The following is a 16,618-nucleotide window of genomic DNA, read 5'->3' as shown; positions in this document are numbered from 1 at the left end:
AACTTTCGTTAGGCGTTCCGTTATTTATTTGTGCTCGGGGATTGGCTTTCTTGTAGTCGAGGATTCCGTGTGTGAAGGGGTCATTCATCTTCAACACGAGAACTGGCATGCCGTGAATTCTTTTTTTTTTTTTTGCATCGAAGGTTTGGCGACGCATGATTTAAACTTTACAGCGTGTATTCGACTCAAATCACCGTTCGGCCACCGCTACTTTCGGGCGATAATGGGCGCGGGCCTGAATGCTATTACTCGGCACATAGACACCGTGATGGAAGCGTTGCACCACTTGCGCCGTGACCGAAAGTCTGCTACATCTTTCGCCAATGTGCCATTTTTGCTAAAAATTGCGCCGTACCTGCGCCGAGGTGGGCGCAGGTACGGCGCCCATCTCGCCTACAGCTCGTGCTTTGTTTTGTGAAATCCAGATTTCGGTTCACCAACCCTTTAAACAAAGCAAAAATAAAATATTATTATCGGTCGATATCAATATTTAGAGAAGTAGGAGGAAAGGGAAATGTAACAAATGTTTCCCAGCGTCTCTATAGTCATCGTATAGTTGGTTTTATCTTAGGTCGGAGCACCGTCGGAGACTCGGACACAAACATACAGCCACAAATACATACTAAAAGCGCAAGTCACGGGACATTCGCATGCATTTGATTGGTATAGTCGAAAGAGCACATAACAGAAAGATGGACGGATGCCGCGCTTTGACGCTGGTTGGTCCCATTGGCTGGCAGCTGCGCTCGAAAGTAAACTGAAACCAAGTTTCCAGATTGCTCTTCAGCCGCGCCGACATCGTCTACGTTTCCAGACGATGTCGGCGATGTTGGGAGCTCAAGGTCTCGAGAAAAAGTTGCCAAATTGTAGGATGGCGGCTGCTGAAGAGCAGGGTCTTGTACTCCTGAGGAAATCGCCAATTGATTGTCGTCTGCTGTGCCGCATGCCTCAGTGTCGCCTCTCACTGGCGCGCGTCGAGCTTCACCTCTTTGCACCGGAGTGCTAGAAGCAGCGGCTGACATGGGGGAAGCCCCTGGGTTAGCGCGATAGCCTCAGACTATGCTCCAGTAGTACTTTAGGCCTACCTTTTCTATTCTTAATAAAAAATAAATCTCGAGACAAAAAAAAATATATATATATATATATATTGCACCGAGAAAAGCAAAAAAAAAAAAATCGCGGGTCAATATTTGAACAAATGGTAGTAAGGTTGTTCCCGTGCAGCTATCGATCGAAAGAACAGAGAACTTTGACTTCACTCTGGTTCCAACGCCGCTAAGGAGCAGTGTCACTTGCACACAAGTGTAGGCTTTATAATATTTGGGGGTGGTTGTTTTGACAGTTTATAAGAATGAAGCCCGGGCAACCAAATCTGGGAAGAACTACTTCGCACGGCGTATGAACAACGCGCAAAACTTGCTTCTTTTACGTTAAGGCGAAAACGAGTATAGTTGGCTACATTTGGCGAGAGAACTGAGCGTTCGGTGACGCGTAGTTTATTTTTGCGACGAGTTCAGCGCTGTTCTTTTCTCGCGAAACACCCTGTACTAACGGGGTAGTTGCGGGCACGCGCACCAAGCGTTTCTTCCGGGCGCCTGTGTGGGACCGCGCGCCATCGCGCACGCCTCGATCGCTTCGAGTAGCGGTGCTCGAGTCTTCCTCGTCGACGGACGGGGACGGCCGGTTGTCCGCGCCGACGGGAGTCTGCAGGTACCGGCTGAATTATTCACGATTGCAACGGTGTCGCGCATAAGCGAAAGGCGGAGGACGACGTGGATGTGCGGCGGCGGGGTCGCTCATTAGCGCTCGGTCGGCATTGTTCCTCGCCGTCCCCCTTGCGTGCTCGTGCCACCGGCGAAGCGAGCCACGTCGCGCATGATCGGCCACGACGCCTTCCTCGGGCGCCTCTTCTTGCCCGCCTGTGGCGCCTCGCCGGTCGGCTCGTGGAACCGATTCACACACTTGCGTCGAGTCGGACCGAGTGCCACTGCTCCGTCTTGCGGCGTACGGGTTGCTATGGCAACGGCTGCGTCGGCTCCAACAAAAGCGGTTTTTACGCTGTTTTCTGCAGTGACAGCTCTGGGATCCCCTCTCGTTCCAATCAGATCCCTGTTGTCTAGTCAGCCTAGTCGCTGTCAGGGTGAGAGCGGCAAGGAGGTCTTTCAGTTGTCCTGCCTCCAGCGCGCGCTCCATATGCTTCGATGACGCTTCTTCTCATGAGCCTGGAGCGGGCCGGGGCCGGTCATCCAAGATGCCCTGTCGTTCTCGTTCGGGCCAACTGCCGAGAGCTTTCGGAGCCAGGGATAGAGGGAAGTGGCGGGAAAGAAAGGTGGCGGCGGCGCTTGCCAGGAATCCCCGACTGAACGTCCGCTGCGTTCTTCATAAACGCGATTCCGCTGCACATATGACGGTCGGACCCTACGATAGCTTGAAATACACCTTCAAACTATTTTGTATGCACGCGTTCTAGTTTCAAAGGTTTTCCCCTCGTTATCCTGCTTTCTCTTCAAAAAAAAAAAAAAAAAAATTGCCAGAATAGTTTTTCGACGTTTAGAATGTCTTGCGACGTAAATATGCTACTGATGTGTATGCTTTTTTTTTTGTTTGTTTCTTGGGGGGGGGGGGGGGGGGGGGGGGGGGCAGTATTTTGTCGTTGTCACGTCCCGCCGCTCAAATAAAAAAAAATCTTTAGTGTTTTTTAAGCAAGTTCATTTATTATCAATAGCAGTGATGTGTTTTCTGCGCCAGAGCGCTTACCCTGTTATGCCCTGCTTCATTTCACTAAAATGTTCAAAAGTTGTGCCAGAAATTCATTTCATTTTCTCTACATTGACGAATCGTCACAGTGGGCGTGCGCGAACCTTCGAAACTTCCCATTGGCTCTTCAAATAACATATATCTTGATCTGATCTTCGATATCTCTCGTTCGCGGCGTGTCCGGGCGGACTAGTTAGCTCCGTTGTGTGCGCTCCACGCCGGGCGCGGGTGCACGGCGGAAAAGCAACACTCGCGGGGTAGACGTCGTGATGTTGGCCGTGTTCTATAATATGCACTGGACCTCACTCTAGGGTAAAAGTTCTGTACCTTTGCGTTCGAAAACCTACCCGCGTCCAGCGTTGCTCTTTCTGTCTCGTCACGTGACATGACCCTCCGGAGTAACCGCTCATTCACACTGGAAGCGGTTATACAAGTTATACAACCGCGTTCGCTACCACGTTGCGAAAGCGGTTGTTTAAAGATACAGTACAATTCCACGTGCATTTGATGACATCGGCGGTTACTCGGATCCGTTCGAGTAAGGTTTGGAGCGCAGCCTTTGTGTATCTCGATTCGCCGCAGCGCAGCCGTGTGCTATGGGGAGAACCACCCCTCCTGAACAAAAAGGCGCTCGCGCACGCGTCGGGTATTAAAATAAAATAAAATAAACTTGATGAATGTGGATGTGGCAACCTTCCCTCTCTATAAAATTCGCAAAATCACCCCTCGCCTAATATACAAGATTTTTTTTAAGCTTTCCTGATTAAAAAAAAAGTTGTGAAAGCTTCATTAATGTGTTCTGTAAAAGGGACCTAGTTTTCGCAATAAGTCTGATAACTAACTAAAATTTGTTAAACAACTTTTTCATTTGTGAAAAGAAACATTTGGCTCATGTTAGAAACTTGCTGAGTGTAATTGAAAGCCACCAAATAATTAACTTTATAAAGGCTTCGAGTATGTGGGAAGCACAGTGCTGTGTCGAAGCTACCACTTGTGCTACAGGTGGAAGGACACACTGGCGTAGCAACGGGAAGGGGGGGGGGGGGGGGGGGCAGGGTGCTTTGGGCTCTTTGTACCATATCTCCCAGTCACGTAGGGGGGTGCCACCCCTGGCAGCACCCCCACCCCCCCACCCTCTTTTGCTGGACTGGTTGGTTGTGATCTCAAAGAGTAAAGGGGTGGGGAGGGGGGGTAGCTGCAAAAGACATAAGTGTCCCGGGTACCAGATGGCCTAGCTACACTGCAAGGACAGCTTGGAATAAATTGCAATACACCCAATTTTGGGTGTCAGACTGCCTCCCCAAAAGTTTATTTTGCTGCAGAGTCGTATGTATTTGGTGTGAAAAACAAACCAAAACTAGAGTTTAGAATGACTTGTTGGCACAATGCACTCAATTATGGGTGTGTCAAGATGCCACCCTAGAAGTTCCTTTTGTTACAGGGTCATACCAAAGCCAGAGGTCAAACCTAAACCAGAGCTCTGTGTAGTTGTTTCACTCTTTTCAACATAAGCATTCTAAGTTCAATATTTTTGGTGTCTCGGTGGTCATAGGCTTTACGTTATTAGTCCACAATGAGAGTCGTCTATAATGACGAACCGAGGTCAAGATCACGAACACCATTTAAGTTTGCCACGGTTTTCGGCTGTTTCTGCTTTACGCCGGCATAGCCTTACCTCAAGCACATAGCCAGGGGGGGGGGGGGGGGCATGAAGCCGCCCCCCCCCCCCCCCCCCCCCGAAATCTTCCATTTTGCTGGGACCTCCTCTCCCCCCTCCGCCTTGTACAGCATCTTGTAATGGGCGCCCCCTCCCCCCCCGCCCCCCTCCCCCCCCCCCCCGAAACAAAATCCTGGCTCCGTGCCTGCCTTACCTCCTAAGTGGCGAGAGAAGTGTCCTGCCTTTGCTTTTATGCTTGAGGGGTGCACACAACTTACAAATGCTCTTCAGGTTTGTCACTTGCAGCCGTGACGAGCATAGAAGAAGCCCGATAAATTGCATCCTTGTTCTTTTGCTTTCTCGGGCAGGGCAACCGTCCGCAGACAACTCATAAGCTCTCGGTATACTGTGTAACCCAAAAACCTCTTATCTTTTTTTTTTTTTTTCCAGTAGTGAATTGTGTTTAGGAAGCTTGTGTCCATAATAATGAGACAAAAATGCACATTTTTACTTGGCTTGTTTTTTAGGCTAGCTGTCCATAGTCCCGACTACAGTTTCCTTCGTTAACGAGGCAGAATAGACCCTTTTTAATAGTGTGTGCCATCTAGTAGCTGCTATGCCAATTACCTGCATCTGCCATTGTTTGATCACATACTCTGAGCCTCTATTAGACTCGAGGGCTGCACCAGCGCTCAATGCAAACTCGGGTCCGACTGCACCGAAAACGAGCGCTGCGTTCGGTGAAGACTTGGGTCCAATCACGTGCGTGATGCCCAACGTTACTAGAACACTCGGTTAAGGAACTCTCTGTTCAAACCTGGGCCGCTGGCGTCCGCCAAGAGCGAGCTAAGTATGACAACAGCGTCACTCTTAATCTTTTGTCTTTACTGTGGTCACCTTGAGCTTTTGGAAAGCATGTTTTTGCATAAAAAAAAAAAGAAAAAAAAACTCTTTTTGTAGTAACTTTTATTGGAGTTTAGTACAAAATGATGGGCACATGATGTTTTCCAAAAGCTTTGGTCTTGTGGCACAATTAATGTTTTTATACAACCATGTCTCAGCAGTGATTTCAGGTAGTGTGTCCCGACCTGGGCGCATCCTAACTTTGGTTGTAATTTGCGGAACGTCCTCTTGGGAGACGGGGGTGGCACCCCTGAAACCCCTTCATTGTATATGTTTTGGCGCCCAAATGGCCGATTAAAGCCCAAATAAAAGTCACATGCAGTTCCTCGAGTGGCTGCTGCAAGAGAAATGGCGGCATTGTGATTGCCATTAGCTCGGTTCTCTAGTACAGATCGGTGCCACTTTCTTAGAACAGGCTCTATGGCGGTTTCTTAACTGAGTGGTTCTAGTAACGTTAGTGATGCCCAAATGGCGACCGCCAATGTTGCTTGACATGGTTTCGGAAAGAGTATAATGCGGGGACAGATGGGTCTCCAAAAATTCTTTCTATATAGCTGAGCGTGCATGTTAAAGGGGTCCATATTAATGAAACATTGCCGTATTGTTATGAACAAAGGTTTTCATCGGGGGGGCTTTTTGCTTTTTAAATATTCCGAGTTCTTGGTTGTCTTGGCATGTGACCGAGGAAAGGAGAGGGGAAGGGAGGGGTGTAAGCAGGTAGGTAGGTAGGTGGGCTGAGCGTCTGGTTCTTGCCCCACAATTTCCTCACATAAAAAGCTGGGTTTTGAGTTGCATACAATTTCCTCACATAAAAAGTTGGGTTTTGAGTTGCGTACACCTTTTAATTTCCAGGATATTGCGGGTAATATTTGCATAAAGACTATCCAACCACAACTGTGTTTTCTTTGAACCAAAAAAAGCGGAAAAAATTAGACGAAGAACAAGTGAGCGGAATGTACGCGACAAGCACTTGTGTACATTCCTCTCACTTGCCCTTTGTTTAATTTTTTCTGCATTTTTTTTTTTTGTTGTAATGCATCACCAACTTGCCCAAGTTGGTGACTCTTATACTTTGAAGTTGAGCTCCGGTAATTCCTTTCAGCTGTCCAAATTAAACCCATTTTCAGAATACCGAGGCTTTATTCTTTCTGGCTTGCTATTTATTACTTTGAAATTAAGAATTACCATTGAGAAAGCGTCAAATTAAGGTGATGCCAAAACCAACATTCAGATTTTCCCACGCTCTCCAGTGGGGCGGCATCCCACATCGTACAACTTGCAAGTCAAGCAGGCAACATTTTTTATAGTAATGCGTCAGGAACAAGCTGTAATGCTCCCCCCCTCCGCCTTTCCATTGCTCTATAATACAACATCTGACTTTACGTCTTTAGTGTTGCCAGTAAAGCCTCTCGGCCTCTGAGACCAATTTTGAAACTTCACTAACTTTGCGGAAAGAAATGATTTTGACATGTAACTTTGGTTGCTAGTTCAGATGTGTCTAATAGATTGCCAAACCATTTTTGAGGCAAATCAGCGACTACCAAGATTGAGCCGGAGCTCCTGTTTAAGACTGGAACGCCCACTTCCCCCTTGCCTCGCAGGCGGCCGACCTGTATCCCGTGGAGGAGAACTGGACGTGCCCGGAGCCCCGGCCGGGGGATGACGCTTGTGGCCGTGGCCTCCAGTGTGGTACCCTCGGGGCAGGGGGCCCTCCCCCTCACAACTACACGGACCCTTTTCCTCCGGGGGTGCTGCTGCACAATGCCACCCTGGGGCCACCACCCGCCGACCACATGGCGCCCTTCATGCATGGATCCTTCGGTGAGGGGGCGCTCCTTGCGTGTGGCGCGAGCCAACCGAATCGGCATTCTTTGGAGACGTGCCCTTTGCTGGTGACCTTTCTCTTTTGATGGACGTAAGGGGAATGACGAGGCATGGGGGCTGAGCTATAAAAATTGCTTTCAAATTCTAGTGGTAGGCGCATTCGGCGGTAAAGAGGATTAGCGCAAGTGATCGACAGCCGGAGTGGTGAAATCACGACAAGTGACGGGCCGTTCCCATCTTTCCATCTCGGGCATTGCACCGGTGTACAATCGTGCAATTGCACCAGGTTAGCGGTGGCATTAATCTAACAAAATTCTTGATGGTTAGATATCTACAATGTTCTATTTGATTGGTTTGGTTTGCTTGCACAGCTTGCTATAAGAGTTGTATTTTTAGCTGACTGTCTGAAACATTGATGCGGGGACTGGAAAGACCGGTACGGCTTTCCAGTATTAAGAATGTTCCTCGTTCCTAGTTGGGAGCAGTACGGTAGACTCGCTTCATGTATGCAGAGTTAAAATGAAATAGCAAATTAGAAAAATATTTTCCCCATTGAAACATCACCCCAATCAATAATGATGAATTCCACTGGTAGGTCGAGAACGCTTTCCAAAACCCACAATAGAGGCAAGATTTTGCTCCGTGGGACCCGCTCCAAATCGACGAGCGGAAGATGGACGCGCATTTTTGGAGTGACCCGTTCTAGACAGTCGGCTGTTCAATATGGCAGCTGCTTGAACTTGACAAGCCGACCAACGCCTCAGCCAACCGAGCTTTCCGATGACCAGTCACAACTGTCCCTGTTTTAGCTGCAGAAATAACACGCGACACAGGCCGTACGAAAATATCTGTACCACGGAGTCCATGTCACAAATAATGAGGAAGTCGTCTGCGTTTGCCACCGTCGCATACCTTTCGGCCGCCTCGAAGCGACAGGGCATGCCCAGTGATCGCCATCAGTGAAGCTTAGATTGCTGGTAAGGCTAATAAACACAAAGAGGTAACAAATCATCACTTGCACGGTCGTTACCTAGTCTGTTCTTGCTTTATACCATAAGAAAACGCCGGTTGCACGCAGTTTAAAAAGGTAAACAATCAGTAACAGCAAAATGAACTGGCCTAACCTTGCGTCTGCCTCCTTCAAATTTTTTGTCACTCTATTTTTCGTTTTTCCTATGACGATCAGATGTCAGCACTTATGATTTGCCTCACTCCCGTCCCGGCTTTGCACGCCTGATCTAAGCGAGGTAGGAGCTTTCAAGCCGTCAGAATTCCACCTAAACAACCGTTGTATCCAAACAGATCCAACTTGACGGCCAGGCTGGCCTGGCGACCTTGCTGCACATGCACACTGCCGACTTGCAGGAAATAATGTAGTGCGCTTCTGTCAACTTCCACCAAGCTCCCTGAAATCCCACAGTACAAGTTCGGCGCGGTCGGAGGGGCTCTCCATGGGGCGGGCACTGCCACAAATCTAAGAGTGGAAGATGACCAGCTTGAGCCGGATCTGCGAGCGGAATTTATCATAAGTAATGAAGGGTTCTTTGCCCCTAAAACTGCACGATGTTGCGAGACAAGCTGAATTCTTTTTATGTGCGGAAAGACATCCAGGGTTTTGAAAAGCAACAAACTGAATTGAGTCGCAAGTCAAGCAAAAAACGCAAGTTCCAGTTCAAGTAATTGAACTCTCATTGCAACTAGAAGGGTATCTAATCACCGAAATCGCAACTAATTGAAGCTAGTTAAAATACTCGGTATTTGGTTACTTTTCGGTTCTGCTTTTTGGGGGTGCTGGCTGCCCTGCGGGGCATTTTAAAGTTTCGCACGTCGAGTCGACGGGAGTTAAGTTTCTTTGAAGATAGCACGCAAAGTACCATCCTTTTCCTCGAACTGTCTTCCAGATGACACTTGAGGTAAGATAGGGTAGTGCAGTTGCTCGTTCGCCCTCTCCTCAATCTTCCTCGGTCGTTGTCTTTTTCGTCTGCCGCAACTGGTTCTGTGCATTCAATTTTCGGCCTTTTTTCGCGCCGTGCAAGGCAGCGCGCTTTTTGCTGCAGCTCTTTTGCCACCCAGAGCTCAACCAGCTGCACGTGCGCTCGATCGGCCCCGCAACCGACGTCCGTCTCGACTTGCTCCCCGTACAGGCACGACGGCGTGCACGGGCCTGCCGTGCAACGACGGGTCTTCGCTCGGGGAGGGCCCTCCCTACGGGCAGGACTTCCCGGACTACCTGTACCCTCCAACGTCCGGCATGGGTGGCACCGTGGGCACTGTGGGCGGCCTGAACATGGGCATGTGCGTGGGCAACCTGAGCGGACCCCCCGTGGGGGCGCACGGCCAGAATGACTACCTCTACACGGACTTCCTGGGGGACGAGGACCTACACCTTATGGACATGGTGGCCTCGCCAAGCGAGGGTGAGTGGACCGGACTCCTTCCTTTCGGGGTTCTCGTGTGGTCTGGCAGTACCGCGGGGCCCAAAAAACGTCCGCAGCCGGCGTGTTTACCTTGTCCTCAAAAGCTGTCTCTCGATTTCCACTCCAACGACTTTGTGAAGGCGTCGCGCCGTTTGGTTGTCGCAATTCTGGCAGTGGCACGGCGACAGATGTGGATGCGCCGGATGCCCGTTCTGCCGCGGGTCTCTCTCTGCAGTCAAACGATTGACGGGAGCCGAAGCAGACTCGAGACAATATGTCGTGACGACGGCGACCCTCGCATGCTCCCGCTTTTTCTGCAGGTGTTTCTGTAACCAACGGACAGGATCACGTTGTTGAACGACACAACGTTTCAAGATTACCATTTCCGTTTGAAAAAGGTGTGCAGTGAAACCTCATTATATAGAACACGGATATATAGGATTATTGCTTATATTGAATCATTGTCGAACTATCATAAGAATTACATGCATTTTAAATTTTTTATAACAAACTCAATCGGTTAAAAAATGAATATATTGAACTCCTCAGCGCCGGAAAGCTGTGCTCCGGAGACGGGCGGCAGGCTTTCCCGTAGCACATCGGAGGATACGGCGGGCTTTCCCGCAACACATCGTAGGATAGTGGTGGCGCAGCAGGCGTTTGCAACTTGTTCAAGCGCATGCCCACATAAAGCTTTATGCCCATGGTGCCGGGAACGCCATCCAGATTCGGCGGCATACGGGCTCAGTCAGCTCAATCGTATCGCCAGCATCACTCTTTTTATGCAGTGTGCGTGGCCCCCGCAGTTTCGTTCCTCCGGGTTCCTTCTTCTGACGTTGCGTCAACCGCATGTGGCGTACTGATGGCAACAAACGTAAAGAAACATACGTCGCTGACGTTCGCGACGAAGCTTGAAATCATCCGCCGCGTTGAAAAAAGGAGAAGAGAAGTCCAGCGTTGCCGAAGCGTACAACATACCGCGAAGCACTTTGAGCACGCTGCTGAAAAGACGAAAAGAGACGTCAAATCGAAACTGGAACGAAGCAAGCACTCCGGCGCACGCCGTGTTCTGACACCGGCCTTCCAAAAGGTGGAAAGATCACTTCACATAGGGGACGCAAGGGCTCGGAACATTACGGTGTCGAGGCTGATGCCTCAACGGAACGCAAAGGACTTTGCGTTTATCCACCAAGCACAAAACGTCGCCGCAAGTAGCGGGTGGCTACAACGTTTCACAGCCTGTTACGACATTGTTGGGAAGACTGTCTCGCTTTTACGCCGCTACTGCAGTGCAATCGACGCTAGTGGTCTGGCGCAGGGGTACTGCTTGGAGACAGAGGAGCGGGTTGTAATAAGGCTAGCGGTCAACTCCATGAAGCAATCTACACCGCGGCAGTTTTTTTCGCCGGAATAAATAGTTTACCTTAACGCTTCACGTGAGTAGTCATTTTTGCCAGTAGCCTTTTAGTGATTAAATTGCGCTGTACTTAAAAGCTTTTTTTGGTGTGATTTTGTATATCGAATTCTGAATATATCAAACTATTTCACGGTCCTCGCACTGTTTGATATAATGAGGTTCGACTGTATTCGAATGGGACAATTTATTTCGACGTCGCAACTCGGGGTTTCTGGGTTCACACACAGCAACTCCTGAAGCTCTAATTGCAGTGTTCTATTGTCGTTGTTAAAGCTTTAAATGTATTGCACTATTTAGACACAAAGTTTCACATTAATGACATCTTGTTACGGAAAGAATAAACAAAAAGGACGGACAGGAAGATGTCAGTCCTTTTCTGTCCTCTTTGTTTGTTTCTGTAACCAGTTACTGAAAGTGAAAGCCAATGCACTCACAATCAAGTTTGTATTAAAAGCATAATTCTATATCTTTGATGGCATTGACAGTATCATTACCGTAAAACCATTTACAGTAAAACCTCGTTATAACAAAGTTGAAGGAGCGGTCGTAATTATTTCGTTATAACCATTAGTTTGTTATAGCCAATGTCCATTTCTTCCCACTATTAGCAAACAAGGGGAATTATGATTGCTTTGTTATATCCATTAGTTTGTTATATCCCGTTTTGTTATAACGAGGTTTTACTGTAGTTACGAAAACAATCTATTGTAAACTAAAACCAAGTTAAACTCCCTGTCCAGTTATCACCACCACCATCACCACCACACTGCAGCAGTCACGTGAAAATATTGCATCCCTGATTGGCTGCTGCCACTTCAGATGGTTTTAAGAGAGGACGTGGGGCATGAATAAGAGCGTCCTTATTTCTAGAGCTATCTTAATTAAATTTAAAGGGGGTGAATATAACATATACATAAGAGTAACTGCAAAATTTCATGGAGCTGTGCATATTATTTCTCAACTTGCAAATATCAAAATCGTCCATATCTGTTCCTTATCCCAGGCCTGGAGAGTTTGATAAAAGGTGGTATAGCAGTATAAAATTTATTATGGTGACCTTTAGATAGCTGCTCCAGGGCACAGCAAAGCCCCTTTTTTAAAATTTATTTGTTCAAAAATTTTAGCACTACTCCAAATCTTGTGCAGTCGGTGAAACTTACTTTCATCAAATTTAATGTTTTAATTATAAATTTATAACAGTTTTCTAAAAGTAGCGCTCTGTTATGCCCTCACGAAGTTTTATAGGAACGGAATAAAAAAAACTGCACGAAGATCCATTGAGCAGTTCCTAAGATATGACTGGTACAAGCAGCCACAGCTGTGAAACAATCCATTCTGAGAAAACGGCATTTGAAAGTTGCACACACATTTTCGGCTTTAGAACGACCCTGCAGAGTACTCCAAAGTGTTCTTGTTCCACCTACACGACTTCTCTCGACGTCGTTTTTGCTTGCCTTGCGCAAACGCAGGGCATGTTTTTTGGCAGCTCGTTGGAGGGCTAGATGGGCCGGCTGGAGTCCCACTGCAACAGAGATTTCTGTTGTTGCCCCGTAGCTGCCGGCATTGAACCTCAACACGGCTTCGTGCAGTGCAGGGATTGGGCAGCATGGCTTCAAACCTCCTTTGGGTTGCTGGCATAGCTCCAAGTTCGGCTTGAAGGGTATCGCAATGTCTAGATTCTGCTTTGATCTCCTCGCGCGTCGGGAAATGCTTCCACATATAAATGCGGGACGTTGCGTTTCCACTCGTCGCGGCAGGCGGAAGACGAACGCTGGGACCCGTGATTTCTGGAGGAACCGCAGAGGTCGACGTGCTCGGTACTGCATGCTTGAACGGGCACACTACCCGAAACTACTTGAAGAAAGTTCAGACAGTGATCGTAAAGACGACGAAAAATGAAGCGGAGCTGGTAAAGGGAGATTGCGAGCAAGCAGACCACCGCCGAGAGCAGACGACGCGAGCGGCAACAGCAGGGGGAATGGAAAGGTGGAGAGCGCTCCTCAAGCGGAGAAATCGTGTCCCAGCTAATAGAAGTAGCGCGCGCTCTGTCCAATCACGTTATTGCGATTGCAACGTGGAAGAACGCAGACCACGCCGTAGCCACGCGGCCGACGCCGTTTTGGGTGCCGGAAAATAGGAGAAAGGAGTCACCTTCAAAAACAAGACCAAGATGGCGGCCGTCGTCCAAATGCGTCAAGAATGGCAAGCACGCGAAGTAGAGGTTAATTTTGACATTTGACCATCACTTGGACGCTACCCAGGCTTTGTAAATATTTGTTTTTAAATATTTCCTCGTTGTATTAGGTGCTGATAATTACACAGAAAGTAGTTTATGAGGTGTACGACCCAAAAATATAGTTTTCTAGAAATCAACTTTTTTTGTGATTTTTTTGGTTTTCACAGTTTGCGTTTCTAAGGAGGACCACAAGGTTCCGCACGTGCCAACGTGAACTGGGGGACCTGCATGGGGTCTGTGTGCCGGATGCAGGGACATAGCCAGGGGGAGGGCTGAAAGGGCTTCAGCCCCCCCCCCCCAAAATCTAGCCGACCCTATAATATACACATGCATTTTGTCCCCCCCGCAGCCCAAGTAATGGGCATCCCAGTCACCACAACCCCTCCCCCCCCCCCCCCTTCTAGCATACCATATGTACTTGTGAGTCGGCCCCTGTCCTGTCGTGCATGTTCCGTTTCTTTGTCCTTGTCTTATAGTGCTGTTTTCCACTAATCACATACACTTGGGAGTTGCCATGTAGATTGGCAGCCACGTCGTCTCATCTAGTTGGCCAGAACCAGCTGAGCTCAGAGTAACCTTAGGTCACGACAGACTTGCTCCCTCGACGGTCTGCCTCGGTGCAATTCGGGTGTGTCTACTAGGTGAAGAACTTGCAAAAACTCGATGTACCTCACCCAGACAGCAGCCCCAGAGTACAATTTCGGTAGCTGTTACGCTTCGCAGCAGTGATCGAAGCGCGACCTTTGGTGCCCTTTGACTTGACTATCGCGTCCAGTTGCGAGCCCATCATTGGCTTGACCTGGAAACAGAAGCACCAGGTATATACCGGGATCTGGGTGCACAGATGGCACCCCAAGAGGAGTTATGCTGGTTCCTGTCTTGTAGGGCTGGGTTAACGCTAGGGATGCCGCGAATTTTTTTCGAAGCGAAGTTTCGATGATCGAATCAAGCGGTTCGAAAGATTTCGAACTTTCCATATTGAGAATTCAAACTTATTAAACTAAGAAGTTCGACGCTTTTCGAAATTTCAAACTTATTACGCTGCAAAATTCTATGCTTGTCAAACTTTCGAACTTGATAAACTAAAAAATTCAGTGATTTTTAAACTTTCAAACTTCTTGCACTAAAATGTTTGAAGCTTTTTGAACTTTAAAACTTCCTACGCTAAGAAATTCGAAAATTGTTGAACTTTCGATTCCTGGAAAGTCAAAAGTTCAACGAACTTCGAACTTTTACGGTAAAAGTTCGAAGTTCGTCGAACTTCGAAAGACCGGCGAGCAGTTTCATTTAGATTTAAGCAGTGAGGTACATTCGTAATATTTTTTTCTCGCAATTTTACATACGGTGCCGCATTCCTTGCGAAAGACAATGCCGTTTATTTCAATCGTCTGGCATGCTTGGTTTAAAAAAAAATATATTCCCGAAGGAACGAGGAAGGACGACGGGTTTTCGACAATTGTCGTTTGTGCCATATTTGAAGCGCGCTATAGCCGAAGCTATTTATGGTAGAGGTGTTAAACTTTTTAAAAATTATCTATGTATAGCCTAGGTAGTTTCGTCTTAAGATATGATTATTGTTGTTCAAGACGAGTTTCAAAGAAATATCCAAACATGTACCTACGGGCAATTATGCTCATTTTTTTCGCCTACATTGTTTGAGGTATTGTATTTAAATAAACACCAGAGACAGTACATATCATTACCATCTGGAGAAAACAAAATAATGTATTTATTGTTGTTTTTCACAATGAGGAATATATTAACTCATGGGGGAAGATTTCTAAAATTGTTCAAGTTCAGCACGTCATAAATTTTTTTTTTTCTCGTTTTATGTTTTTGGATGTGTTTTTTTTTTTTTTTTTTGGCCTGTACACATTTTGGTAGGAGAAACTTGTTTCATAGTTCTGGGCCTTTGAATATGCAAGAATACAACACTTCCGGCGGATTCTTGATATTTTTTTTTGTTTGTTTTTCCTCTCCAGCTTTTTATTTTTGCATCTATTGTTATGTTTATTTATTGATTATTTTTTACCAATGGCACAGTTATTTAGGTCGAAAAAACATAGCTTTGAACTTCCGAGCCACCGAGCATGTGACGAGTAGTGCCTTCTGACAACGAGTTTCCTACAATGACCATCTATGCGATATTTTATGCAGTGAAGAGCGACAGTAGCTATACATATGCATAAATAATTTCAGATTACAATGAGCTCGACCATGCCTCTTACTCCGTATTGTTTTCTTTAACAGTCCGAAATATCTGGGGGGGGGGGGGGGGGGGGGGGGGGTGGGAGACTGGAGCCCCCCCCCCCCCCCCCCCCCCCTTCCCCCCGTTTTTCCTCTTCCGACGCCACTGGTATGGTAGAACGCTCCTCGACCTCAAGTTGCGTCAGCTTCTGTGCTTTTTGCTCGACGTTTCTTCTGCCCCCCGAAAATAAACCTCCAAAGCAGTTACAAAACAAAAAAATTGTCGAGGTGCAGGTGAGCTGGCGTATGTTGGTCATGATGCAAAATCCCGAGACTGGAATGAAACTTGCAAGAATAGTGTAAGAAGAAAGAAAAAAGGGGACAGGACGTCTCAAACTCAGCTGAGTTGAGTTTGAGACGTTGTCCTGTCCCCTTTTAGAGAGCGCAGCTCTTATGTGCCCGTTTCCGGCTTGAGCGGCGTCGCCGTCGGGGTAACCGCGCGGTGCATTATGGGTAAATTTTCCCGAAGGAACCCGAGGTCCCTCCCAGAGGACCTCGGGTTCTTTCGGGAGGACCTCGGGAGGACCTCGGGTTTCTCCGGGAGAACCTTGGGAGGACCTCGGGTTTCTCCGGGAGGACCTCGGAAGGACCTCGGGTTCCTTCGGGAGGACCTCGGGTTCCTTCGGGAGGACCTCGGGAGTACCTCGGGCTCCTTCGGGAGGACCTCGGGTTCCTTCAGGAGGACCTGTGCGGGGGGGGGGGGGTCACGTGACGATGACGTCATTAGTGACGTCATCATTGATTATGACGATGCGGATGCCGATGACGTCATCAGTGACGTCACTGATGACGTCATCGTCACGTGACCCCCCACCCTTTCCGAGGTCACGTAACCCCCCCCCCTCCCCCCCCCTTTCCGAGGTCAACTGACCCCCCCCAGTACCCTTCCCCTCCTCCTCCTCAAGTGCTGCGCTCTAATTCGGCATTACAGGGAGTTTCTGAACGGCTTTTTTTTTTTCTGTCTTCTTACACTTTTTCTTTCAAATTTCGTTCCCAGAGCTGAGTTTGAGGCGTTGTCCCCTTCTTTTTGCCTTCTTACACTTTCTCTTTCAAATTTCATTCCCCAGTCTCAGGATTTTGCGTCATGTACAAACTAAACTTACTATATGCCAGCGTCACTTGGCGGCGTTCGATCGAATTACTACCAGCATGCAAGGGAG

At 47.9% G+C, this 16,618-nt stretch overlaps 1 protein-coding gene across 1 annotated transcript in view; it reads left to right on the top strand.

Annotated features, from left to right (window-relative positions):
* Window positions 1-16,618, top strand: part of LOC8051450 — a 131,238-nt gene that overhangs the window by 59,654 nt on the left and 54,966 nt on the right. Inside the window, 2 exon segments of the mRNA XM_042293400.1 lie at window positions 6,919-7,138; window positions 9,286-9,638. Coding sequence (XP_042149334.1) covers window positions 6,919-7,138; window positions 9,286-9,638 — 573 coding nt within the window.

This window comes from Ixodes scapularis, unplaced genomic scaffold, assembly GCF_016920785.2.
Source record: "Ixodes scapularis isolate PalLabHiFi unplaced genomic scaffold, ASM1692078v2 PGA_scaffold0__279_contigs__length_252992795, whole genome shotgun sequence".
In the NCBI taxonomy this organism is placed as follows: domain Eukaryota; kingdom Metazoa; phylum Arthropoda; class Arachnida; order Ixodida; family Ixodidae; genus Ixodes; species Ixodes scapularis.
The sequence above is the reverse complement of the archived record's forward strand: the minus strand, read 5'-3'. Positions and strand labels throughout refer to the sequence as shown.